At 32.0% G+C, this 26,388-nt stretch overlaps 1 protein-coding gene and 1 pseudogene across 2 annotated transcripts; both read left to right on the forward strand.

Annotated features, from left to right (window-relative positions):
• Positions 1-370: 370 nt before the first annotated feature.
• On the forward strand, positions 371-4,186 carry LOC146904206 (ent-copalyl diphosphate synthase, chloroplastic-like). The gene is made up of 5 exons (XM_085727391.1): positions 371-474; positions 577-816; positions 1,346-1,469; positions 2,887-3,081; positions 3,714-4,186. The coding sequence occupies exons 1-5, from the start codon at positions 377-379 to the stop codon at positions 3,915-3,917; spliced, it is 861 nt and encodes a 286-aa protein (XP_085583517.1). The 5' UTR covers positions 371-376; the 3' UTR covers positions 3,918-4,186.
• Positions 4,187-13,634: 9,448 nt separating this feature from the next.
• LOC146904207 (ent-copalyl diphosphate synthase, chloroplastic-like) lies at positions 13,635-24,522 on the forward strand (annotated as a pseudogene). The gene is made up of 15 exons (XR_015018470.1): positions 13,635-13,910; positions 14,525-14,596; positions 15,116-15,219; positions 15,325-15,607; positions 15,909-16,086; positions 17,795-18,009; positions 18,346-18,466; positions 18,904-19,016; positions 19,130-19,356; positions 21,254-21,329; positions 21,736-21,834; positions 21,926-22,165; positions 22,732-22,855; positions 23,410-23,604; positions 24,149-24,522. The product of XR_015018470.1 is annotated as an ent-copalyl diphosphate synthase, chloroplastic-like (transcript).
• The last annotated feature ends 1,866 nt before the right edge of the window (positions 24,523-26,388 follow it).

Here is a 26,388-nt window from a genome sequence, read left to right on the forward strand (position 1 = left end):
GTGCACAATCTTACAATAATATTTTAAGAAATTCATGATGAATTAGTTGTTTTAAAATTATAAATTGTTCTTATTAAGTACAAAAGTAATATTGTAGACTTAAAAGTTTATACTTAGTATTTTAATATTTTTTAAATAATGTTAGAAAGTATATTCGAGTTCTCAGGTCTTGGTGAACTTCCGTCATCCAACTAATCTAAAAATTTTCTTTTTTGAAAGAGTCTAAACTTTTTCTTATAAAAAAACATGCACTTTTTAATGTATTCTCTTTGATTTATTAAAATTCATTCATTATTCGTATTTTTCTTTTCATCTTTTCATAAATGTTACTTTTTCTTGAAAAAATTTCCTAAGTTGAAATATTCTTTTTCAAAGGATGGCGAATGTGAACAACAACAATTATCACGAGCTTGCTAAATTAGACTACAACAATTGCCAAGCAGAACATCTAAAAGAGTGGAGAATGATTCAAAAGTAAGATTAATCTTAAAATTTAGATTGGGTCTAACTCGATCATTGATAATCTTCTTTCTCCCTTGAGCTAACACTCATCGTTGCAATGATAAAAAAATTTAGGTGGTACTCAGAATCTAGATTGGGAGAGTTTGGATTGAGCAAAAGGGATCTTTTAATGGACTTTTTTTTAGCAGCAGCAAGCATGTTTGAACCTGAAAGGTCTCAAGAGAGACTTGCATGGGCCAAAACCACAGCATTGCTTGAGACAATTACTTCTTATGTTAGTGATGCAGATATGAGGAAAGATTTTGTGAAAATTTTTGGTGACTACATCAATCCCCAAGACTATTCCATTGGCTGGTAAGTTAACTTATAGCGGTTTCTATAATATGGTAAGTAGGTAATTGTAAGATAACAAAGCCTTCTCTAATCATACAAAGACCGTTATATATTTCAACCAAAGGTCGATTGAGTGCTAAGCATCTCGACTCCATAAGGAAGAGAATGTGAGATTAAATCGTAGTAAACGCACTCTAATTTTATCAATCATCAGAAGATCAGTCCTTATCCCAAGCGAGTCAAAAATCTTAATTACGATGATATAAGAAACAAAAAAGATAATTATGATAGTAAGAAGGTCATTTTGTATACTTTTAATATAGTACCAAATCTGCTCTCTATACATTTTATGATTTTTTTGCTTTCTATAAATATTAAGACATGACAAACTATGTGTACATCAAAGATCAAACTTATATAGACTTGCTTTTTAAATATTATCAAGAAAAGAATTTAGTACATCCATAAACTAAATAGAAATAATATTAATTACTATGTAGTTTATACTAAGGTGAAATTTAAAAATTCCATTTTGTATGTATGAGTGCAGGAGGTTGAACAAGAACAAAATAGGACATGATCTCGTTGAGACACTGGTTGCAACCATAGATCAAATATCTGGAGATATACTTGTGTCTTATGGTCATGAAATTGGATATGACATGCATCAATGTGTGAGTCTTCCATTCCTCAATCCATTCAATAAATATGAATTTGGCTGATTTGTTATTTGTTACCAATTTAAAATACTTTTGGGAAAACTCTTATATTGATAATTTTTGCACAATTTAACAAAATCAAAACATCATTGAAAAGAATGAAACATTGAGATGGCATTTTTGACCTTTTTTTAACCTCGTGTCTATTATTTAAAAATAAATCCTTAAACAGCACTATTAATGAAGTGTGAACCTGGCTATTTGATGTGCAAAAATTAAATTCAACCAAAACTCATTTTTAATTTTATTCATAACTGTTGGGGGTCTGGGAGCGCTTGGAGCGGCAATGGACTAAATGTTTTGGAACTGTTAAGGTTAAGAGAGAGAGACACCACACTCTTGCCCACAACCCCAAGAGCATCTACAATGGTAGTTCCATAACAAGGATTCCTTAAATAGACCGCATGTTACACATCACTTATTTATACTATTTTAATAAAATTATCTATTAAGGACTCAATGACTCCAATGGAAGTACACTAATAAAGACTCAATGAAAAATACTTAAATAGGTTCCACTAACTTTACATCATTAAACAAAAATAATTTATTTATTAAATTATAAATTGCCTCATAATATTTAATTATAATCCTTAAAAAAAATTAAATTATAAAATATTTATTTATTCGTATGAACTTAAATTTCTGCCACATTTGCTAATAATTTGAAAATGGAAAAATTAACATTACAAATTTTACATTCCTTCGTTAAAAAATAATAATAATAATTTGCATGAATTACGTTTTATTTAAAATGATGACAAATAAATAAAATAATATTTAAAACAACTATTAATTATTTTTTTTGAAATCAAAACAACAATTAATTATTAAAATATTACTTTTTTTTTAAGCGGGACCATATTTTATTACTTCTTTTAAACGTGGGACCTGTTAGTTGCCTAGGATAGAGAGTTCTTATATAGTTACTCGTTCCTTAATGGGGACTCATTTTTTCTTCCTCCAATGGGGGGTCCTTAACAGGGAGTGATCCTTGTTAAGTAAGGACCTCCCATTGGAGATGCTCTAAGACAACAAGTTTATGGGTCTCCTTTCTTAAATATCCAACATTTGCTTCATTTCTAATCGATGTGGCACATTATCACTCACACTTGATTTCCAACAATAACATTTATTTTTTTATTGAAGTTTCAAGCATCAAAACTCATTTGTAATTTCATTGAGTTTGTTTTTTAAATGATTTTATTTTTCCTGTTGTCCTACCAATTGACCAAATGAAAAATGAATTCATGGCTACCAAAAATGGAGAATCAAACATAAGTAGATCAATAGAACAAACAAACCAAGTTGGCAAAAGTTTCAAGCATCTTAAGCATTTTGAGTTTTGACGTTTTCTTTCATGTTATTGTAGTGGAAAAAGTGGCTTTCAAGTTGGCAAAATGAAGGAGACAAATGTGAAGGAGAAGCTCAGCTTTTGGTAGGAATAATAAACCTAAGTGCTGGCCATTGGATTTCTGAGGACCAACTATTCAATCCACAATACAAGCATCTTCTACAACTCACTAACTCTATATGCCATAAACTCAGTTGCTATCAAAATGACAAGGTTAGTGACAACACAAACATTTTGCAAGATTAAAATTCTCGACAAAAATGTAGTTATGCATTTGATTTAGTTTCGCAATTTAGATCATCAAATCATGATTAGACGACACATATTCCACTTTGATAATCGGATCAAAAATACATTGTTGAAATGTGACTCGTCCTATCTTAATCAAACGGTCCTGGTGACCGATACCGTGAATGTAGGGAATCAACATCTCATTATATCCTAGGGCAAATGAGCTGCATTCCAAATGTTATATATTATTTTATTCATTGCATGCTCTTAATGCATTCTTTTTAACTTCCCCATTTGTACATATATAAACAAATCAAAGAAGCATGCTAATGTATAAAAATTTACATAGATGTTCTACCTCCCAAAAAAAAAATACATAGATATGATTTATGCCCTAATTTAGTAAAGTAAACTCAACTAGGATGGATTACAATGGCTAGTAGGCTATCCCCCATGATTTGTTATTTTTTTTTATATATTGCCACAATTGCGGTTGGACCATGGCATTTAATTTTGTTATATATATTATTTAAGTTAATGGTAGTATATCATTTGTGGATTAGTTTGATCTACTTAATTTCTTATTTGCATTTTTTTTGGATAACAATTACCAGGTTAATAGAATCACCAATTCAGAGACAGAGTCAGAAATGCAAGAACTTGTACAATTGCTGTTCCAGAAATCTTCAAATGACATTGATTTCAATATCAAGAATACTTTCTTTACAGTTGCAAGGAGTTTTTACTATGCAGCTTTCTGTGATTCAAAGATCATCAACTTTCATATTGCCAAAGTTCTCTTTGGTAAAGTCCTTTAATCCAGTTTAATGTCGTGAAATGGTTAGGTATTAAATTTCATTTTCATTGTACATGTGATACTTAAAATAGAGTAAAATATCAATAATAATTATTATTACATACTGAACATATAGATGAGAGGAATGATATTAAGAGCAATAACTTGCAGTGCAAGTAACCCTTGTATTCACTATTTCATTGTACTTTCTGTTAGTGTAGTATAATTAGATTAGTGTAGTACAGTTGGAATACGCCTATATATATACTGATTGTATCCATTTTATCACAGAATAATAAGATTCATTTTCCTTTTCTATTGTTTCATATTATGGTATCAGAGCACTCTCTCTGAGGGTAGTTCTGATCCTAACCGTTTTTTTTTCTTCTGATCCTAACCGTTTTGCTCCTTCCTTTTCTGCTGCGATTCATCGCTTTCTTCCTTTTCTGGTTGAAATTCTTGCATTTTTTTTGCAATTTCACCATTGATTTCTTCGTTTTTCTTCTTTGATTCGTTATTCAAAGTTTTTCATCTTCAACAATGGTTCGAAATCAGAATGCTCAACAAAACACTGATTCAATGTTCTATGTTCACCCTAGTGAAGGTCCCAACTCCGTTATTGTTACTCCTCTTCTCACTGGTTCGAATTATCTAGCTTGGAGTAGATCCATGCAACGTGCTCTTGGCGCAAAGAACAAGCTCGTGTCCATCAATGGATATGTACCTATACCTGATCTTGAAGACTTGAATCGTGATGCATGGGAACGATGCAATCACCTTATTCATTCGTGGTTGATCAATTTTGTTTCTCCACCAATTGCTCAAACCTTAGTTTTTCATGAAAACGCCATTGATGTCTGGGAAGAACTCAAAAAACGCTTCGCAAAGGTAGATCGCATTCGCATTGCTTCTTTACGTTCTTCCATCAATAATCTAAAGCAATGATCTAAGTCGGTTTTGGAGTATTTCACTGAGATGAAAACTCTATGGGAAGAGCTTAATTCACATCGTCCAATGCCTAATTGTACTTGTCCTTTTCCTTGCCAGTGTGAAGTTACGCGTTCTGCAAGGTTACACCGTATAGAAGATCAAGTAATTCAGTTTTTAACTGGTTTAAATGATAACTTCAATGTGATTAAGTCTCAAGTTCTTCTACTAGATCCATTACCTTCCATCAACAAAGTATACTCATTGGTTGTACAGGAAGGAAGAGAGTAATAATTGTACACTTTCTCTTCCATCTGTTTCAGAAGATTCCAACATTCTTGTTAATGCATCTGATATTAAGAAGCAATATGGACATGGTAAAACTCTTTCTGGTTCTAAGAATAATTCTAGGTTTTGTACATTTTGCAAACGTACAAATCACACAGTGAAATTTCGCTATCAAAAGCATGGATACCCTCACTCCTACAAATCCAACTCTTCAGCAAATGCTACTTCTGCTGGTCCTGCAGATATTCAACATGTGAATTCTGCAATTGATAATCCTCCTTTTACTGGTTTGACTCAGGAACATTACAATCATCTTGTATCTCTTCTTCAACAATCACAATTGCTTGCTTCAGCCTCCACTTCCTCTACACCAACTTCCAATCACATTACTGCTGCTCCAAGTTTCCCATCTTCATCTATGTCTCCTAATCAATCTTCAGGTATATCCATCCACTATATTCTTTTGTGCTCTTTCTGACTCTCCTCATAGTTGGTTACTTGATTCTAGTGCCAATGAACACATTTGTTCATCTTTGCATTATTTTACATCTTATTATCCTATCAAACATGTTCATGTTCATTTACCAAATAACACTTCTGTCACTATACATCATGTTGGCACTATTGTCTTTTCTCCACAATTTCATATCACAAATGTCTTGTATTCCCCACATTTCAAAGTCAATATTTGATTTCTATTGCTAAGATTTGCAGTATTTTGAATTGTTATGTCAATTTTTTGCCTGATAAATGTCTTATACAGGATCTGATTTCCCACAAGATGATTGGTTTGGCTAATCTTCATGGTGGTTTATACAAATTGAGAATTTCTCCTTCAACATTTACTTTACACCCCTCTGTTTCTCTTGTTTCCCATTGTAATATTTCCCCTAATAAAACTACTCGGTCTTTCATTAATAGTTCTATTACTCATATTCCTGTATCTGCATTTTGGCACTTTAGATTAGGGCATCTGTCCAATCAAAGATTGTCAAACATGCATTCTTTGTATCCCTCAATTTGTCAGTTTGCTAAACACAAGAGATTGCCTTATTCTACTAGTTCATCTCATGCACTTTCTAAATTTGAATTACTTCATTATGATATATGGGGTCCTTTAAGTGTTCCTTCTATTCATGGTCACAAATACTTTATCACTATTGTTGATGATTATAGTAGGTTTGTTTGGATCATTTTGATCAAATCTAAAGCTGAAGTTTCACCTCATATTCAACACTTCATCACACTTATTGAAAACCAGTTCCACATCACACCTAAAATTCTTAGAAGTGATAATGGCCCTGAATTTGATTTACCTTCCACTTAAAATTCTAAAGGTATTTTACACCAGAGGTCTTGTGTTGAAACCACTCAACAAAATGCTCGAGTAGAGAGAAAACATCAGCATATACTAAATATAGGCAGAGCCCTTTTATTTCAATCCAAATTACCCAATTGTTATTGGTCATATGTTGTGCTTCATGTTGTTTTCTTGATCAATAGTGTCACTACTCCTCTTCTTTCTCACAAATCTCCTTATCATGTTTTTTATGATAAAGTCCCTAATTCTGATAATTTCAAAGTGTTTGGTTGTTTATGTTTTGCTTCTACCATTCAATCTCACAGAACCATACTTCAATCTAGAGCTAGAAAATCTATATTTTTAGGGTACAAATCTGGTTACAAAGGTTATATGCTTTTAGATATTCATTCTAGTGCAATCTTTGTTTCTAGAAATGTTACATTTCATGAAACTGTCCTACCTTATCAAACTACTTCTCCTCCATCTGTCACTGATAATTGGCACTACATTACTCCCTTACCTCCAACATTCATTGATGTCCTTGATTCCATCCCATCATCTACTACTTCTATTCTTGTAGATGATTCACCTGTTCACAATATTACATTTGTCATTCCTGATCCTCCTGTCAGAATTTCCCCTAGAAATAAATCTGCACCTGCTTATCTCAAAGATTATGTTTGTCCCACTACCAATTCCATACATGCATCTACTTCTCATTATCCTATTTCCAATTATTTGTCATATGCTAACATTTCATATCCTCATTCCTGTTTTGCTATGTCTCTTCACACTCACACTGAACCCAAAACCTTCACTGAAGCAAACAAGCATGATTGTTGGAAGAAGGCTATGCAAGATGAGATTAATGCTCTGACTAAAACTGGTACTTGGAAGATTGTTGATCTTCCACCTAATGCTAAAGCAATAGGCTACAGGTGGATTTACAAAGTGAAACATCATGTTGATGGCTCTATAGAGAGATATAAAGCCAGATTGGTTGCCAAAGGATATAACCATATTGAAGGTTTGGACTATTTTGATACATATTCTCCTATTGCCAAACTCACTTCAGTCAGAATAGTTATTGCTCTAGCATCTATGCATAAATGGCATCTTCATCAACTTGATGTTAATAATGCATTTCTGCATGGAGAACTGCAAGAAGATGTTTACATGCTTATCCCACCTGATGTTTCACATTCCAATCCCAATCAAGTGTGTAAATTGAACAAATCGGTTGCCAAAGGATATAGCCATATTGAAGGTTTGGACTATTTTGATACATATTCTCCTATTGCCAAACTCACTTCAGTCAGAATAGTTATTGCTCTAGCATCTATGCATAAATGGCATCTTCATCAACTTGATGTTAATAATGCATTTCTGCATGGAGAACTGCAAGAAGATGTTTACATGCTTATCCCACCTGATGTTTCACATTCCAATCCCAATCAAGTGTGTAAATTGAACAAATCGCTTTATGGATTGAAGCAGGCCAGTAGGATATGGTATGAGAAGCTAACCTCATTGTTACTCATCAGCGGTTACAAACAGGCTTCATCAGATGATTCCTTTTTTCTCAAAATCACATCATCTTCATTTACTATTCTACTAGTTTATGTTGATGATGTCATTTTGGCTGGGAACTCTTTAGAGGAATTTACTTCAATCAAGCAAACTTTACATAATGCATTTCAGATCAAAGACTTAGGCATTCTCAAATACTTCCTTGGTATTGAGGTTGCTCACTCTTCATCTGGGATATCTCTATGCCAGAGAAAATATTGCTTAGATCTTCTTGAAGACTCATGTTTCCTCAACTCTAAGCCTATCAGTACACCTTCTAACCCTAGTGTTAAGTTACACAATGATGATTCAGAACCCTATCCTGATATACCAGCTTATAGGAGATTAATTGGAAGACTTCTGTATCTTAACACCACCATGCCAGATATTACATTTATAACTCAACAATTGAGCCAGTTTCTTGCAATCCCACTCACACTCATTTCACTGCTGCTGCAAGAGTGTTGAGATATTTGAAAGGTTCTCCTGGTCGTGGCATTTTCTTCCCTAGAGATGCTACTCTTCAATTACAAGGTTTTTCAGATGCTGACTGGGCAGGACGCAAAGATACCAGAAGATCCATATCTGGTCAATGTTTCTTCTTGGGCATGTCACTTATTTCATGGAGGACTAAGAAACAATTGACTGTTAGTAAATCATCCTCTGAAGCAGAATATAGAGCATTGGCAGCTGATTCCTGTGAATTGCAATGGATTCTCTATGTTCTTCATGATTTGCAAATCAACTGCACCAAAATTCCAGTGATTTACTGTGACAATCAAAGTGCTCTACATATAGCTCAAATCCTGTGTTTCATGAGCGTACCAAACATTTGGAAATTGACTGTCATATTGTGCGTGAGTAGCTTCAGGAAAACATTCTCAAGTTGCTGCCTATTTCATCAAAGGACCAAATGGCTGACTTCTTCACAAAAACACTTCTTCCTCAGCCTTTCAACAATTTATTGTCCAAGTTGGAGATGATAGATATATATCACCCTCCAACTTGTGGGGGGCTATTACATACTGAAGATATAGATGAGAGGAATGATATTAAGAGCAATAACTTGCAGTGCAAGTAACCTGTCACGACCCAATTTTAAAGATCATGACCGGCGCCAAACTTTTTTCCTAGTTTGGCAAGCCTTAATCAATCTACAACCTAGTTCAAAAAGAAATAGTGGATTAATTTGAAGAAACTATTTTATTGTATTTTTAATTACAAAATACAAACATACATGACAAACATGTCTCACATAGCTACTGCAAGTATACACTAGAGTCAAAGGAAATTACTATACATGAATGCCAGGAAAGTTATTACACTCAATATCAATGTTAACCCTTTTTTTATACGAAAGAGCCTCACCAAACCACTATGATTGATACATGGAGTATACATTCAACTGACACAAGGCTAATAATCTGAAATATAATAGAGACAATATGAGTCACAAGTGAGAAAATAATGAGAAATATAACCAAGACACGCTAATATTAAAAGAGAAAGGAAAGTATTTCCATATAAAATTGACAATTTATCAAATAAATGTTTAACACCAACTCCCCTAGTTTAACTCGAGTACTACTTATATAGAATTGTAATAGGCTTCTCCACTTATGATTATAAACATAGGCTCCTTGCCTTAACATAGAAAAATAGGCTCCCCGCCTTAACCAGACTCTCCGTCTGTAATTATTAATCATAGGCTCCCCGCCTTAACCAGACTCCCCGCGTGTAATTATTAATCATAGGCTCCCCGCCTTAACATAGGAAAATAGGCTCCCCGCCTGTAATTATTAATCATAGGCTCCCCGCCTTAATCAGGCTCCCCGCGTGTAATTATTAATCATAGGCTTCCCGCCTTAACATAGGAAAACAGGCTCCCTGCCACGTGTAAGTTACGGTTCACCAAGGCATACACCGACTGTGCTGTTTTCGATTTTATTTAGTTTCCTCCAAAAACAATATTTAAACTCTGAAGTACATCAATAGTTTCACAGTGGTTTCCAAAACATCAATTAAAATAATCATTAAACATACTCCATCAATTTTTCAATTTTTCAAATCATATAGTCACAATATTCTATAAATTCAAGTTTCCAAAATAAACCAATAGGATTCATGCATTTAACCTTATCAGATCATGAATTCATATTGACATGATCATCTAATGAAAACAAACCATTTCAAATAAAATTGTTGCCTGTTATCATTTGATAAAAGACTATAAGAGAGTAATTGAATAGATAAGGAATTTAAACAAATAATATAAGACATGGTTTATTTTCCATTATTTACTTACAGGTTTCTTGTTGCTAGAATAGTTGCCGAGAATCAAAACTAGTAAAACTATGAAATTTCTTAGAAATCTTTGATCTTAGAAATAGGCTCTACCCACCCTTTTTCCTTGTGAGTGCCTGCCGAAGCTTCCCGAATTTCTCCCTCTAATTCTTTCCTTTCTCTCTTGATGCTTCTCCTTCTATCTTCCTCTCTATCAATTTGAAACCCTAACCCCAAAATTCTTCTTCTTCCACTTCAATTTTCGTGATTTAAGTTCCTTCTAAGTCTTGAAACAAGCCAAGCATTATAAACCTTCAATTGCATGTGAATTTTCTAGGATTTTTGGTTTGGAATGGTGGAGTATGGTGGTTATATTGTTTCAGCCGAGAGCTGATGGAAGGAAGAAGAGGAAATTGTAAAATCCCCTTTTCTCTCTCTTGGTTTGTCTATTTATAGGTGAATGCTGAATTTACAAAAATGCCCACTAAATTCAACAAAAAACCACATCTTTTCACATGGAAACGAGCTTCTAAACCAAACGCAGGACATAAGACTATGTCCTGCGCTCTCATGATTTTGGGCAAATTTTATCGTTTAAGGGTCAAAATGACAGTTTTTAATTTCTATCAGAATTTCTCAAGTATTCTATGTTTCGCGATATTACATAATCCTTGTATTCACTATTTCATTGTACTTTCTGTTAGTGTAGTACAATTAGATTAGTGTAGTACAGTTGGAATATGCCTACATATACTGATTGTATCCATTTTATCACACAATAATAAGATTCATTTTCCTTTTCTATTGTTTCATATTAATTATTCAATATATTTCATCTGAATTGTACTAAATAAGTGCTTATTATTAATACTGCAACTTTGGTTTTATATTTTCATCTCAACTAACATTGTGAGATTAAGTGTTTGTTTGTTTGACTTTGACATTCAGTAATGTTTTTTTTTAAGGCAAACATATATTAAATAGAAAATCAGTTGTATTCTACCATATGGGTATTATTAAGGCTTAATAGCAGTTTTAACCCCCTAACTTTCCCAAAGTTGTGATTTTGGCCCCCTAAGAAAAAAACTACAAAACTGCCCCCTAAGTTTTGCACTTGTGGCAGTTTTGGCCCCCAAAGCCAATTTTGACTCGGTCTACGCTGACGTGGCACCCTAAGTGAGGTGCCACGTGTTTTTTTTTTTATTGCCTTGGGGGCCAAAACTGCTACAGTTGCAAAACTTAGGGGCGGTTTTGTAGTTTTTTTTCTTAGGGGGCCAAAATCGTAACTTTGGAAAAGTAAGGGGACGGAAACTACTATTAACCCTATTATTGATCATATATTAATTTATTTTTACTCAAGATTCAAAACCTAATTGACTCTTTACAAGCTACAATTTCCTTAATTAGCAGAAAATTTGGTTCCATTTCTGTTGTTGAAGTTAAGACTCTACTTCTTGGTCATGAAGCTCGAATTGAACGTTTTAGGAAGAAATCTACACCCTTTATCAATGTGGCTTCTTCGGTAGCATCGAATTCTACTCCTACTTCGCATCAGTATGATACTACCTCATAGTTTTCTGATAATTCCTCTTATCAGAGCGCCTCTCAAGGCTCTAGTTTTCGTGGTGGCAGAGGTGGTCGTTCTGGAGGGCGTGGTGGCCGCTTTGGTGGTCGATGTGAAGTTGCTTTTAGTTATAGGTTTGTGTTTTGATGATGTTCATAGCTAGGTTTATTTGATGATGTATATTGTTGGTCATAGCCTAGAAATATGTTAAAGCACCTAAAACTCTTTGTCTCTTTATGTCACATTGTTCTTGGACGTCAAAAATGTCTACTTGTGTTGAAATCTTCCCGTTTTTGTGGAAAACTTTTATTTCTAGTTGAGTGATTCAATTCAATATACTTTGAATCATATCAAACCATCTCTCTTCTCTTGTTCAGTGAGTGTCATGCATGTTTGATACAGTTCATGGTTTTCTGAATCATGTCAATAGTGAATCGATTCATATTTGTCTGATTCGTATCATTCATTTCCTCTAGACTTGTTTGCCAAGGTGTTGATACGATTCACAAACCTTTGAATCGTATCAACCTTCATCTAGGCAGGATTGATTCGAATCACATATAGTCTGATTCGTATAAATCTTCATAGCTCCAGATTCACTTTTTTTCACATGTTTGATACGATTCAGAATATGTGTGATTCGATTCAACACGTTGTTTTTGTCTAAAATTTTGCACTTTCCACTCATTTCTATACATAGTCATATCCTCACAACTCCCAAATTACTGAATCATTTGCAACTATTTTGTCTAGAGTCTTCAACCCTCTCTCGCCACTTGTTCTTGAGATTAAACACTTTTTCTAAGAATCAGTCAGGTTTTTGAGTCATAGATTTCTAGAGTGCTATAAGGATTGTAAGTTGATTGTTTTCAAGGATCTTGGTTGAGAATCATGGTTCCAAAGTGAATAGAGTGATTTCTTTCCACCTACAAGGGTATTAGGGGTTCTTTCTAATCTTCTCAAGTTCAAGGGGATCCAACCGCTGGACATAGCAAATGATGGGAATAGGCCAGACCGGCCTACAGAGGCCTATGGCCTAGCCTACGACAGGCCAGGCCAGGCCAGGCTTTTTTCTTAAATAGAGAAGGCCTAGGCTTTTTTTAAAGCCTATTTAGCTTAAAAGGTCAGGCCACAGGCCTCTCAAAAAGCCTCTTAAGCCTATTAGGCCAGTCTATTTAAGTAATATGAATAATATTATTTATTAATATATTATATTTTGTACTTTGAATTAAAATATAAATTTGTAAAATTTTTCAATAATTTAAGCTTTATTAGTATACATTAATTTTTTGCATATATAAATGTATTATTATAAACTAGAATAGAAATATGATACAATATATAGTCGAATTCCCTGAAACCTCGCGTTGATTATCAAAAGAGAGTTTAATCTAATTGAACTATTAATTCGCTAGTCCATTTAAACTTAGATCACATTGCTTACTTAAAAATGTTCATAAGATATAAGCTTTTAAACAGGCTAGCAGGCCGTTTCAGGCTTTCAGAAGGCCAAGCTCAGACCTAAAAAGTAGGCCTATGATAGGCCGCAGGCCAGACTTAAGCTTTAAAAAAATATGACAGGCCAGGTTTAGGTCTTGTAAAGCCTAGCTCGACCTAGCCTATTCTCATCCCTATACATAGATGAATGTTTTTATTGACACTCTGCCTCTTCAATTACTTGTGGTTCGTACATACATTAATTATGTAAAAATAACTTGTGGTTCTAACAGAACGTGCGTCCATGTTAAGGCAGCCACTAAAAGAAAACACATACTATATATAATATGGAAGGAGGAATCTCAAGTAGTTTGAAATATGCCATGCATCCATTATTGGGAATATCCAGAGATGTCATTTTCGTCTGTTTGCCTCTCCAATTTGACTTCTAAAACACTCACTTGCTAGCTACCTACCTTAAACTAAACTAAACTTCCAAGTTCCATCTATCAACACACACATCATGTCTACTCATCACTTCTCTAACCGATATCACCTTCCCTCTTTCTATTCTTCTAGTTACCATTTCTCTTTTCCATCTAACATATCTTCCTCTTCTTCTCTCTACTCCAAATCCTCTCTAGGTATGTGATTCATTAATTTCTTATGGAGTTAATAGTGTTTTGCCTTCTTGTAATATAGGTCATTTCCGGTTTATTCTCTGTAAAAAAACAAAAATTTAGATTCCATCATTGTAATTTGAAGATTCTTTGATTTTAGACTTTCATAAATTTTGACCATACAAAATCGATGATATGACAGAGGGTAAATCGAAATTTGATCGAATTACAGAGAGCGAAAGTACCATAAATTTTGTAATTCGATGCCATGAAAGTCCAAAACCAAAGAATCTTCAAATTACAAAGATGGAATCTAAAAAAAAATTACAGAGGGTAACCCGAAAATGACCTATATTACAAGGGATAAAACACACTATTAACCTTTTCTTATATATGTTGTTCTTGTTGCTCTATACAACCCATACATAAGTTTTCTCTATGAATTCTTAGAGTTTTGTTATTTGGACACAAAAATTTAACATGAAATTTCGACAAAAAATTTAAAAGTTGTATTTATTATTATTATTATTATTATTATTATTATTATTATTATTATTATTATTATTATTATTATTATTATTATTATTATTATTATTATTATTATTATTATTATTATTATTATTATTATTATTATATAGGTACAATGTCCTTTGTTACTAAAGAGAATCAAGAGAAAAGGTGCATAGCAACATCCAAATCACAAACTCATGGTATATGTCTAGTTGAGATGTTAAATTGCTAGGTTAAAATTTGAGTGGTTAGTATCATACAAATTATCAATGAGCTAAACATTCGATATATGAAAAAGATTATCAATATATCCAATGCTTTAAAGTTTTTATAGTTGTAGTGTCTTAATCTTTTATTGTGGTCCTTGATCATTGGTTTATTGTTGCTCTTAGTGATCTTCTAGAATAATCCGCAAAAAAAAAAAGTATTAGAGCTCTGGTTTAGTTTAGTAGAGGAGCAAGGTCATGGTGTTTGGATCAAGTATAGTGATGTGGAATATTCACACATTTGATAGGGAAATTGTTGCTATTAATCAATAGTGAATAATATTCTAATATCGACTTACTATGAACCGTTTTAATGTTGAATATATAATAATAGTGGCATATATTCCCAATGCCTTAAATTTTTGGTGATGTAATGTTTCGAACTCTTAGTGGTCCTAGATCATTAGGTTTTATTATATAAATAAAAAATTAATACTTAATTTTGTTTTGCAGAATATCCACCAGTATTTGAAACTAATGTAGCAACGTTAAAGTTTAGTGAAACTAACGTGAAGGATGACATAGTTATAGATGATGACGAGGAGCATGATATTGTGGTACTTTTAAGATTAATTAATATTTATTTGGAGTTTCTTATGTTCTCTATTTTGTTCCTAAAAAAATATTTATGAATTAATATTCATTTTATGGTTAATAAGAAGGTCGGTTTAGTGAACTCAATCAAATCAATATTGAGTTCATTGGAAGATAGAGAGACAAATATATCTGCTTATGATACTGCTTGGGTTGCACTTGTGGAAGATGTTGAAGTTAGAGGTACACCACAATTTCCATCTAGTCTAGAGTGGATTGTGAAAAATCAACTTCAAGATGGTTCATGGGGTGATAGTCAATTGTTTTTAACACATGATCGGATCCTTAGCACACTGGCTTGTGTTATTGCATTAAGAACGTGGAATATGCACCCTGAAAAGTGTGACAAAGGTAATATATACATTAATCTTGTTATCAAGATTTTAAATTGTTATCATCTATCTTGTTATCAAGATTTTAAATTGTTATCATCTATATTGTGTAGAATTAAGGTCACACAATTCTCGTGAGCTTAACTCAGTTGGTAAGGATATTGCATATTATATGTAGGGGTCGGAGTTCAAACCCCGGACACCCCACTTCTCCAAATTTAAAATGTGTGATCTCTAGCCACTAGGCTACTTGACAAAAAAAAAAAAGAATTAAGATCAAATATTGTGACTGATATCGTCATGTGTATGTGTGTATATAGCAATGTCATTTTTCAGAGAGAATCTTGGCAAGCTTGAGGATGAGAATGAGGAGCTAGTTGGTTTTGAAGTTGTTTTCCCTTCACTTCTCGATAGAGCTCATGGATTGAACATTGATGTGCCAAATGATTCCCCAATATTGAAAAACATTTTTGCAAAGAGAGATGAAAAACTCACAAGGTACCTTAATTAATAGTGGCCATTAATTATGCTTGTGTAATGAGTGGTTCCAAACAACCACACATCTGACAATCTTGAAAATCAAAATAAAGTCATTATTTTTTTTTTTAAGACGTTAAAGTAGTCCATTCAAATTGATCATAAAAGAAAAGTTATTAATCTTATTTTAATCAAATAAACGTTACAACCGCATAGACCCATATCAACCCAAGGCCATCTATAATGCGGAGATTTTCCCCTAATTTTTATTTTTTTGAGGAAAGATTTTCCCCTTTTTAGCACCCTAAATAAAATATACAATCTCATTGTGCCACAAGAAAAATCAGTATGTATAGAGATGAATGTTTTTATCAACACTCTGCCTCTTCAATTACTTGTGGTTCATACATACATTAATTATGTAAAAATAATTTCCTTCAATTGTATACTAAAAAGGTTGAATTATTTTAAAAAATTGAAAGAAAACACAATTTTTTATTTTTTAATATTTGAAAAATGAGATAATTATGATTTAATAAATGAATTATTGTCACAATTTAATCATATAGAATTTTTATTTCTTCAACAAAAAATATAGAGTTATTGTTTGTTTTTTTTTTTTTTGGAGAGAAAATATAGAGTTATTGGTATGACCTGTTTAATCATTTTTTGAGGTGTTGGGTTATATGATTGGATGTTTATTTGTAAAATGAATAATTTGTAAACGTGAGACTCATTTAAATATCCAAATAAAAAGTAATACATCTCACACACAATATTAAAGATATTACAATTGTCACTTATCTACAGTTTTATATAGTTATATATTGTTTACTTTGTCGTAATTTTACGACTTAAATATGTGTGTAGTCCCTACAAATAGGGTTCACTTGAATTTTCGTCTCTATACTTACTAATCCTTCCAAATTGTCATGCAATTGGTAATCATTTGAGTTTTGGTCTTTGGGATCATAATCTCGCTGATGTGGACGTGATTAGGTGATGTGTCCACTATTGACTGGACTAAGAGGATGCTGACTCAAAATTTTTGACGTGAATGAACCAAAATGTCCTTAATGAAAACATTCATGCTAAAATGACCAAAATGCCGTCTTCTTCTACCCCTTCCCCCACCCACTCCCTTTGTTTCTCCCACTGCCGTGCGAGAAATTAGAACAACAAAAGAAAACAAAAGGGGACAACAAACACTTGAAATACATATGAGCCCACTGCCGTTCAACTGTGTATTCGTTTTAAGTTTTGGATTGCTGTATAAAGTTTCACATATGAGCCCGACTGCAGTTTCGCATTTGGGTTGTGGCATCAAAGTTCTTAAGTTTTTGGCGTGACTGCAGTTTCAAGAGAGAGAACTGAGTTTTGAAGAAGAATAAGATGATGGGAAGGGCAAATGAGTAATTTCACAGTGAACTCAATACATTAAGGGCAAAATAGTCCCTTAAAGTCTTTTTTGCTGAGTCATCACTAGCCTAGCCCAGTCATCTAGTGTCATGTCTCTGCCACAAAGGACAAAAATTCAAGTTTACCTTATTTAGAGGAACTAAACACATATTTAAGCCTAATTTTAATTACTTAAATCTTTCTTTAAAAAATATTACTTTAATCTTAATAATATGTACATTAATGAATAACAAAAGAAAATTGTAATCTTAATTTTATCTTATCTTAATTTGTTTGTCGTGATTGATGTGGTGTGGTGTTGTTGGAATAGAATACCAAGAGAGATGATGCACAAAGTACCCACAACTTTGCTCTTTAGCTTGGAGGGAATGTTAGGCTTGGATTGGAAACAACTTCTAAAATTGCAATTTCAAGATGGATCATTCTTGAGTTCTCCGTCTTCCACAGCCTTTGCACTAATGCAAACTAAAGATGAAAATTGCTTCAAATTCTTGAATAAAATTGTCAACAAGTTCAATGGGGGTGGTAAAGTGCCACTATCTATTGGCTTAACTATTAGCTTTTTCTTTAAACTTTCACTTTTCATATATATACCCTCTTTTTATTATATAATATAGTATTTTAAATAGATGGTACTGATATATCATATTGATAGAAGTTTGATATTAACACCGGTTAAATTATACCACCTTGGTCCAAACCAAGTCATCAAATTTCTTTAACCAATTTTTACTAATATTTAAAATCGGAAGGAGTATCATGTATAATATTTTTTGTTGTTGTCATGCCACATATAATACAATATCTTTACTAATTTGACTAAGGCATGGTTGTTTATGTGTGTGTATATATATACATCAGTACCATCTGCATTTCCTCTGGATTTGTTTGAACATATTTGGGTGGTTGATCGCCTTGAACGCCTTGGAATATCGCGGTATTTTAAACAAGAGATCAAAGATTGCATGTGTTATGTTTATAGGTAATTTAATTTATAATGACCCCCAAATTAATATTTGTTGTTGGTTTTTTGAACTAGAATATTCATTGTTGTTTGTTGGTGTGTTAAATGTGAGTGAAAGTATCATATTTGATAGAAAATCAGTGGATGTTGAGCACCATCATATTAGTGAAAGTACATGTACACATGCGTAATAATATAAATTATTCTTGTACACATACGTAATATTTCCTTCGGTCCTATTTATAAGAGATATTTGAGTCAATAAAAATTAATGTATTTAATCAACTTTTTTAACTAAATACATCAATTTCTGTTGACCTAATTCTTTTTTTTTATAAATAGAATAAGGGAGTAATATAAATTATTCTTGGTGCTTTAGGTTCTCCTCAAAACCCAACATTTTTAAACTGCCCTTTTCCTCTACAAGCAATTGTAATTTATAAATAAAATTTCAGATATTGGACTGAAAAGGGCATCTTTTCGGCAAGAAATTCAAATATTCAAGATATTGATGACACATCAATGGCTTTCAGATTACTAAGATTACATGGCCACCATGTTTCAGCCAGTGAGTATTTAATAAGTTAACCACATACTATAATATAAATATGTAGTATCTTATTAAATTAACTGTTTATTTTATGCAATGGTAATGAATTTTAATTTCATATTTTGTTATAGATGTGTTTAAGCACTTTGAAAGAAATGGTGAATTCTTCTGCTTTGCTGGTCAATGCACACAATCTGTGACAGCAATGTATAGCCTATATAAAGCAACTCAAGTGCTATTTCCAGGAGAGAAAATTCTTGAACAAGCTAAGCACTTCTCTGCCAAATTTTTGAAAGAGAAGAGAAAGGCAAATGAACTAATAGATAAATGGGTCATAATGAAGGACCTGCCTGGAGAGGTATGTAAATGATAGTGTTAAAATAAATTTAGTCTTATTTATTTTTTAGTTTCCACAATATTTTTTGTTATTGAATTTTTATATAATTGTTTGCAGGTATGTTTGAACATTATAAACATCTGTCCCACAAATTATAATTTAGAATTTTTTTTACAATTGATAAATTAAACATGAGTTTTTTAAATTTGAAATATTTATCATGTGATACCTTTACACTATTCTTTTGCTAGAAAAATATAATTTAATTTTTTTTAAACATCAAAAACTCAGAAAACTAAAATAACAAAAATATAGACCTAAAATAAAATGTTAGAAAGAGAAATTGTTTGGTGTACATCTCATGTGAGTGTATGCATCTTAAAGAGATAGAGAGAAAATGTAATAAATATAATAAGGTATTAACGTTGATAATATGATAGAAAAATAGAGATAGAGATAAAATAAAATGTTAAATGAATGTTAAAAAATATAAATTGTACATTTATAATCGTTGAATATGGGTGTATTTGCAAAGTGTGGTAACATTCTTGATAAAAGAACTCTATTTATTTAGATTTTTCTAGGGTCTAAAAGAGAATGTCTTGAAAATTATGGGATCATTTTAGGAGTTTAGTCTAGAACACAATTTGATGATCCTCCGGTTTTCTTAGATTTATTGAATAACTGATGTATATGGTTTATAAATACTCATTTCGGAGGGAGTATATATAGTTAGGTACTAGATGGCAGAAAGTCAATAATTTATGAAGAAGTTGGTACTACACATTCTACACTAATTAATATTCATTTCATCCTTAGTTATAAGCACTCATTAGAGGAAAAAAAATTGTCTTTAAATGGGTCATGTCTCAATTTTTTAGATACATTTATTATTATTATTATTATTATTATTATTATTATTATTATTATTATTATTATTATTATTATTATTATTTAAATATAACCTTAATTAATACTATTACTTTGCTTTGTAATAGGTTATATACAAATGACAATTTAGTAATATTTTTAGACAAAATATACACATTAATTACATTTACATTTTTTTATGTATGTCAAATTTTTCAATCAATGCTTATATTTTGAAACAAAACCTTGAGCATGCAACAAACGTTAAAACTTTTAGGGAGAGCTTGCCGCCCATTTGGGTCCTACAATGCTAGAGAGATTAGTCTCTGCAATTGCACGCGTAGGATGAAAAAAGGAATAACTGATACTCCTTCTGTTCTAAATTATACGTCGTTTTGACCATTTCACACGTATCGAGAAATGTAAATAGTTTCGTATGGGAAAAAATATATGAGTTGTTTTATAAAATTGTCCTTAATAAATTGTATGATAAAGATAAATTTAAAAATGGAAAGAAGTGAGAGTGATAAATAGTTAGCGGTATATTATGAAATGTAACATTAATATTTCATTGATATTGTAAAATGACTTATAATTTGGGACACATTTTCTCCACAAAATGATTTATAATTTGGGACGAATGGATCAGTAATAGATTAGTTCAACTAGTAAAAACCTTGGATGTCTTAAGTAAGCAGTCACACTTTGATTTCCCGCTCTTGCGTATGAAAAATATCTAATTGAAGAGGGGTAAAACCAACTTTATGTGTCCTATAAAGTGAAAAACTAAAAATTTTATACTAATAGCATGGTAATCAAAAGGAAAATAAAAAGGAAAATGCTAACTAATTAATGTCCGTAGGCCACTAGTTAAGGAGACCAAATATAATATGAATATCTTAGAATTTGTGTAGTCAAAATTTTAAAAATGTAAAAGATGACGTTTTTTAGTATAAATATTTTTTTTTCTTAACTAGTAGGTCGGGGTACTGGTTAGTAAGACCCAGATAATAATAGGAGTAATAGTATGTCTTCTTATGTTGGGCAGGTGGCTTATGCATTAGACGTGCCATTGATCAATACGGTGGTGAAAGTGACGTTTGGATTGCCAAAACTCTTTACAGGTACTTTGCAATCTGCTCCTCTAACTAACATCCTTTTTTCTTTTTTGTCTGAATTTTTTATACAAACAAGTGCCAACCATGCATTGGATTAATTTCAACCAAGGCATCAATGCCAACTATGTTAGTGAAATTGGAGACGGCTGCCCCCATTAATCTATTTTAACAAGTTTTGAATACTTTTATTTGTGAATTATCTAATATGCAATGGTGTTAAGAGTTAAATTGCTAAATGAATTTGGTCACACTGAAGAAGTATATTAGGTTTAATTGTAATTTTGGTCCACACTTTTGTTCAATTTGTAGAGTTTGTTTTTCGAATTTTAAATTCGCAATTTTAGTCCCTCAATATTTCCAATTTCTGAAATTGGATCCAAAATTTCAATTGACTTGTGGCAAAATCTCAAAGGATGGCGAATGTGAGCAACAATAATTATCTCGAGCTTGCTAAATTAGACTACAACAATTGTCAATCACAACATCTAAGAGAGTGGAGCATGATTCAAAAGTAAGAGCCTTAGAATTTGGATTGCGTCTAATTCAACACTTTTTTTTCCATTGAGCTTAATACTCATTTTTGCAATGATCACATTTATTAGGTGGTACTCAAAATCTAGATTAAAAGAATTTGGATTAAACAAAAGGGAACTTCTATTGGCCTATTTTTTGGCAGCAGCAAGCATATTTGAGCCTGAAAGGTCTCAAGAGAGACTTGCATGGGCCAAAACCGCAGCATTTCTTGAGACAATTACATCTTATATTAGGGATGATGATTTGAAGAAGGATTTTGTGAAAAAATTCGGTGACTACATCAATCCGCAAGACTATTCCATTGGTTGGTAAGTTAACTTATAGCTATTTCATTAATACACCCTCCGGTCACTAATATAAGCAAAAATTTGATTTTTAGATTCATTCATTAAATGACGTATGTAGTCTTTATTATATGCTACATACGTCATTTAATGAATGAATCTAAAAATCAAACTTTTGCTTATATTAGTGACCAAAGGGTGTATAAGACGAGAATGTGAGATTAAATCGTTGCAAACGCACTCTAATTTGATTGGTCATCAGAAGATTGGTTCTTACTTCAAGCGGATCAAAAATCTTAATTACGATTATAAAAGAAAAATATATATAATTATGATACTACAAGGTAATTTTGTATACTTTTAAGATAGTACTTGCTCTCTATACCTTTTATGACTTCTTTTCTTTCTATAAATATCAAGACGTGACAAACTATGTGTCATCAAAGATCAAACTTATATAGACTTGCTTTTTAAATATTATCAAGAAAAGAATTTAGTACATCCATAAACTAAATAGAAATAATAGTAATTACTATGTAGTATAGACTAAAGTGAAATTGAAAAATTCCATTTTGTATGTATGAGTGTAGGAGGTTGAACAAGAACAAAACAGGAAATGAACTTGTTGAGACACTGATTGCAACCATAGATCAAATATCAGGAGATATACTTGTGGCTTATGGTCATGAAATTGGATATGATATGCATCAATGTGTGAGTCTTCCAATCCTCAATCATTTTAATTAATATGAATTTGGCTGATTTGTTATTAGTGTAGTACCATACATTTGGGAAATCATTTGTATTGGTAGTTTTAGCACAATTTAACAAAATCAAAACATCATGTAAAAAAAATGAAATATTGAGATGGTACTTTTGACATTTTTTAACCTCTTTGTATTATTTAAAAAAAAACCTTTAAAACACTAATAATGAAGTGTAAACCTAGCTATTTTATGTGCAAAGATTCTTCTAATTAAAATTAAATTCAACCAAAACTCATTTTTAATTTTACTGATACCATTTATTTTTCATTGAAGTTTCAAGCATCAAAACTCATTTGTAATTTCATTGAGTTTTTTTTTTTTTTTTTTGTGAAATGATTATATTTTTCTTGTTGTCCTATCAATTGACCAACTGAAAGAAATTCATGGCTACCAAAAATGGAGAATCAAACATAAGTAGAACAATAGAACCACCTAACCAAGTTGCCAAAAGTTTCAAGCATCTTAAGCATTTTGACTTATTTTTCTTTCATGTTAATGTAGTGGAAAAAGTGGCTTTCAAGTTGGCAAAATGAAGGAGACAAATGTGAAGGAGAAGCTGAGCTTTTGGTACAAATAATAAACCTAAGTGCTGGCCATTTGATATCTGAGGACCAAATATTCAATCCACAATACAAGCATCTTCTTCAACTCACTAACTCTATATGCCACAAACTTCGTTGCTATCAAAATGACAAGGTTAGTGACAACACAAACATTTGGTTAGATTCAAATTCTCGACAAAAAGGAAATTACACATTGGACTTAGTTACACAATTTAGATCATCATATCAAGATTAGACGACACGTATTCCCACTTTGATAATCGAGTCAAAAATACATTGTTGAAATGTGACCCGTTCTATCTTAAACAAACGATCGTGATAACCGATAGTGTGGATGTAGGGAATCAACATCTCATTATATCCTATTGCAAATGAACTACATTCCAAATGTTACATATTTTTTTTATTCATTGCATGCTCTTGATGCATTCTTTTTTAACTTTCCCACTTGTACTTATATAAATAAATCAAAGAAGCATATGCTAATGTATATTTTATATATATATATATATATATATATATATATATATATATATATATATTTCCATAATTGCGGTTGGACCGACATTTAGTTTTTTTAAAATATATTATTTAAATTAATGGTAGTATATCATTTGTGGATTAGTTTGATTTACTTAATTTCTTATTTGCATATTTTTGTGGATAACAATTACCAGGTTAATAATGGCAGCAGCAATACACATGAAAAAATCACCAATTTAGAGACAGAGTCAAAAATGCATGAACTTGTACAATTGGTGTTTCAAAAATCTCCAAATGACATTGATTTCAATATCAAGAATACTTTCTTTACAGTTGCAAGGAGTTTTTACTATGCAGCTTTCTGTGATTCAAAGACCATCAACTTTCATATTGCCAAAGTTCTCTTTGATAAAGTCCTTTAATCTAGTTTAATGTCTTGAAATGGTTAGGTATTATATTTCATTTTCATTGTACATGTGATACATAAAATAGAGGAAAATATCAATAATTATTATTAAATGTATATTCGTGCCTGTTTTGTAATATATTTCATCTGAATTGTACTAAATGAGTGCTTATTATTATTACTGCAACTTTGGTTTATATTTTCATGTCAACTAAAATTGTGAGATTAAGGGTCTGATTTTGACATTCAGTAATTTATGTTTATAAGCAAATTATATATTAAATAGAATATCATAGTTATTGTCCCCGTGAGTTTAGCTTAATTAGTAGGGATATTGCATAATATATACAGGGGTTGGGGCAAGGTTTTAAATACAGGAACGTTACCGCGATATTGGCCGCGACAAAACGGTATAGGCAGCCACCGTTACCGTTATTTGCCGTTTTATCTGAGAAGAAAAATCACACTGAAACGTCGTTACGTAACGCCGTTACAGCCACGAAACATCGTTACAACCGCGAAATCGGCCGTTACAGCCGCGAAACCCCCACTACAACCGCAAAACATAGATAAGGACGTAAAAACTTCATCTGTTTCTTCTCTTCAGCTTCATTATTCAATCTTCATTGCTTCCTCTTCAATCTTCATTGCCTCTTCTAAGTAATTTCACTCTCACTCATAATCTGGGTGTTGTTCTCTAAATTTGTAACAGAGTTAGAGATGAGATTTTAGAGGGGAAAAAATGGGACTTCAAATTTAGTTGATTGTGCCTTTGTGTGGAATCTGTGTAGGAGAGTTTGGATTTTACAGATAAGATATTCATTTTCTGTCTATGGCTGCTTGCTTCTGTTTTGTGAGAAAGAATTGAGAAAGAAGAAGAACCTAGAATGAAGAAGGTGAGGTGACAGAAATTGGGCGTAGTTGGTGTAACAGCCCGATTTTTCGCTAGATTTATTTTATTATTTATTTAATTGCTTTTATGTGCATTTGTGTGTGCTCTTATGTGATTATTTGCCTCTGTGTGTATTTTGGTTGGGGTTTGTAGAATTCGGTGTTAGAAGGGTATTTTAGTCATTTTGGACTTAGGGGTATTTTGGTCATTTTGTGAGTAGGGGTAATTTAGTAATTTCGTTGAGGAGTATTTTTAGTGCTTAGTGAGAGTTGTTATTTTACTAAGTGCTAGGGAGTTGTAGTAATTTATTTTATTATCGGTAGGTGACCGTTATTATTACATTTTACCGTTAAGTGAGTAGTAACATTTTGGGTTAGAATAGAAATGGGTTAGGCCCATTAAGGCATTGTGAGTTGAGCTCAATTAGGTGGAACCTATATAAACTCTAGTTTGTAGAGAAAATAGGGTTTTACCTACATTTTCACAATTGAGAAGAGATAGAGATAGAGAGAAGATAAGGGTTTGAAGAGGAAGATCTAGAGAGGGCTAGAGGAGGCTAGAGATTCAAGCTTTGGGATCTAAAGTGAAGCCTTAGTTGGTGATTGTGAAGAATTAAGGTAAGGGTGTTAGTCTTTAATCATAATCTAGTAGTTTAATTCCTACCATAATTCTTTGCATAATTGTGGTTAAGTGGTTAATTTGATTTTAGATGTAGAAATTCGTGCTCAATTTTGATGATATGATTATATGCATGAATTGAATGATAATTGTGTTGTTGTTGTTGTTGAATTTGTATGTTAAAATGGGTATATATGAACATGATGAGTTTTTGTATGAAATTGATGATGAATGATGTTGCGGTTGTTAAATTGTGGATAAATTCATGATCATATGTTGTTGTTGTTGTTATATGTGTTGTTGATAAATTGATGCATTGGGTATCATGATTTGGTGAATTATGAGGAGATTTGTTGTTGTTGTTGAAAGTTGTGAGGGTTTTGGTGAATTGGTGAATTTTGATGAATTGATGTTGTGATTGTAAGTTGTATACATGTTTAAGTGTTTTGAAGTATATATGACCTATAAACATCTTTGGGATTAAGTTTTGGGGTTTGGAATGATCAAAATTGGGATTT

The sequence above is a fragment of the Medicago sativa genome, chromosome 7 (genome assembly GCF_051527215.1).
Source record: "Medicago sativa cultivar Bolivia chromosome 7, Bolivia_mono, whole genome shotgun sequence".
NCBI classification, from domain to species: Eukaryota; Viridiplantae; Streptophyta; class Magnoliopsida; order Fabales; family Fabaceae; genus Medicago; species Medicago sativa.

Bases quoted from the DNA above. Each gene is read 5' to 3' on its own strand.
- LOC146904206 (XM_085727391.1), top strand. From the start codon at position 377: ATGGCGAATGTGAACAACAACAATTATCACGAGCTTGCTAAATTAGAC. The intron at 817-1,345 runs GTAAGTTAACTT...GTATGAGTGCAG, and splicing joins CAAGACTATTCCATTGGCTG to GAGGTTGAACAAGAACAAAA. The intron at 3,082-3,713 runs GTTAGTGACAAC...AACAATTACCAG, and splicing joins GTTGCTATCAAAATGACAAG to GTTAATAGAATCACCAATTC.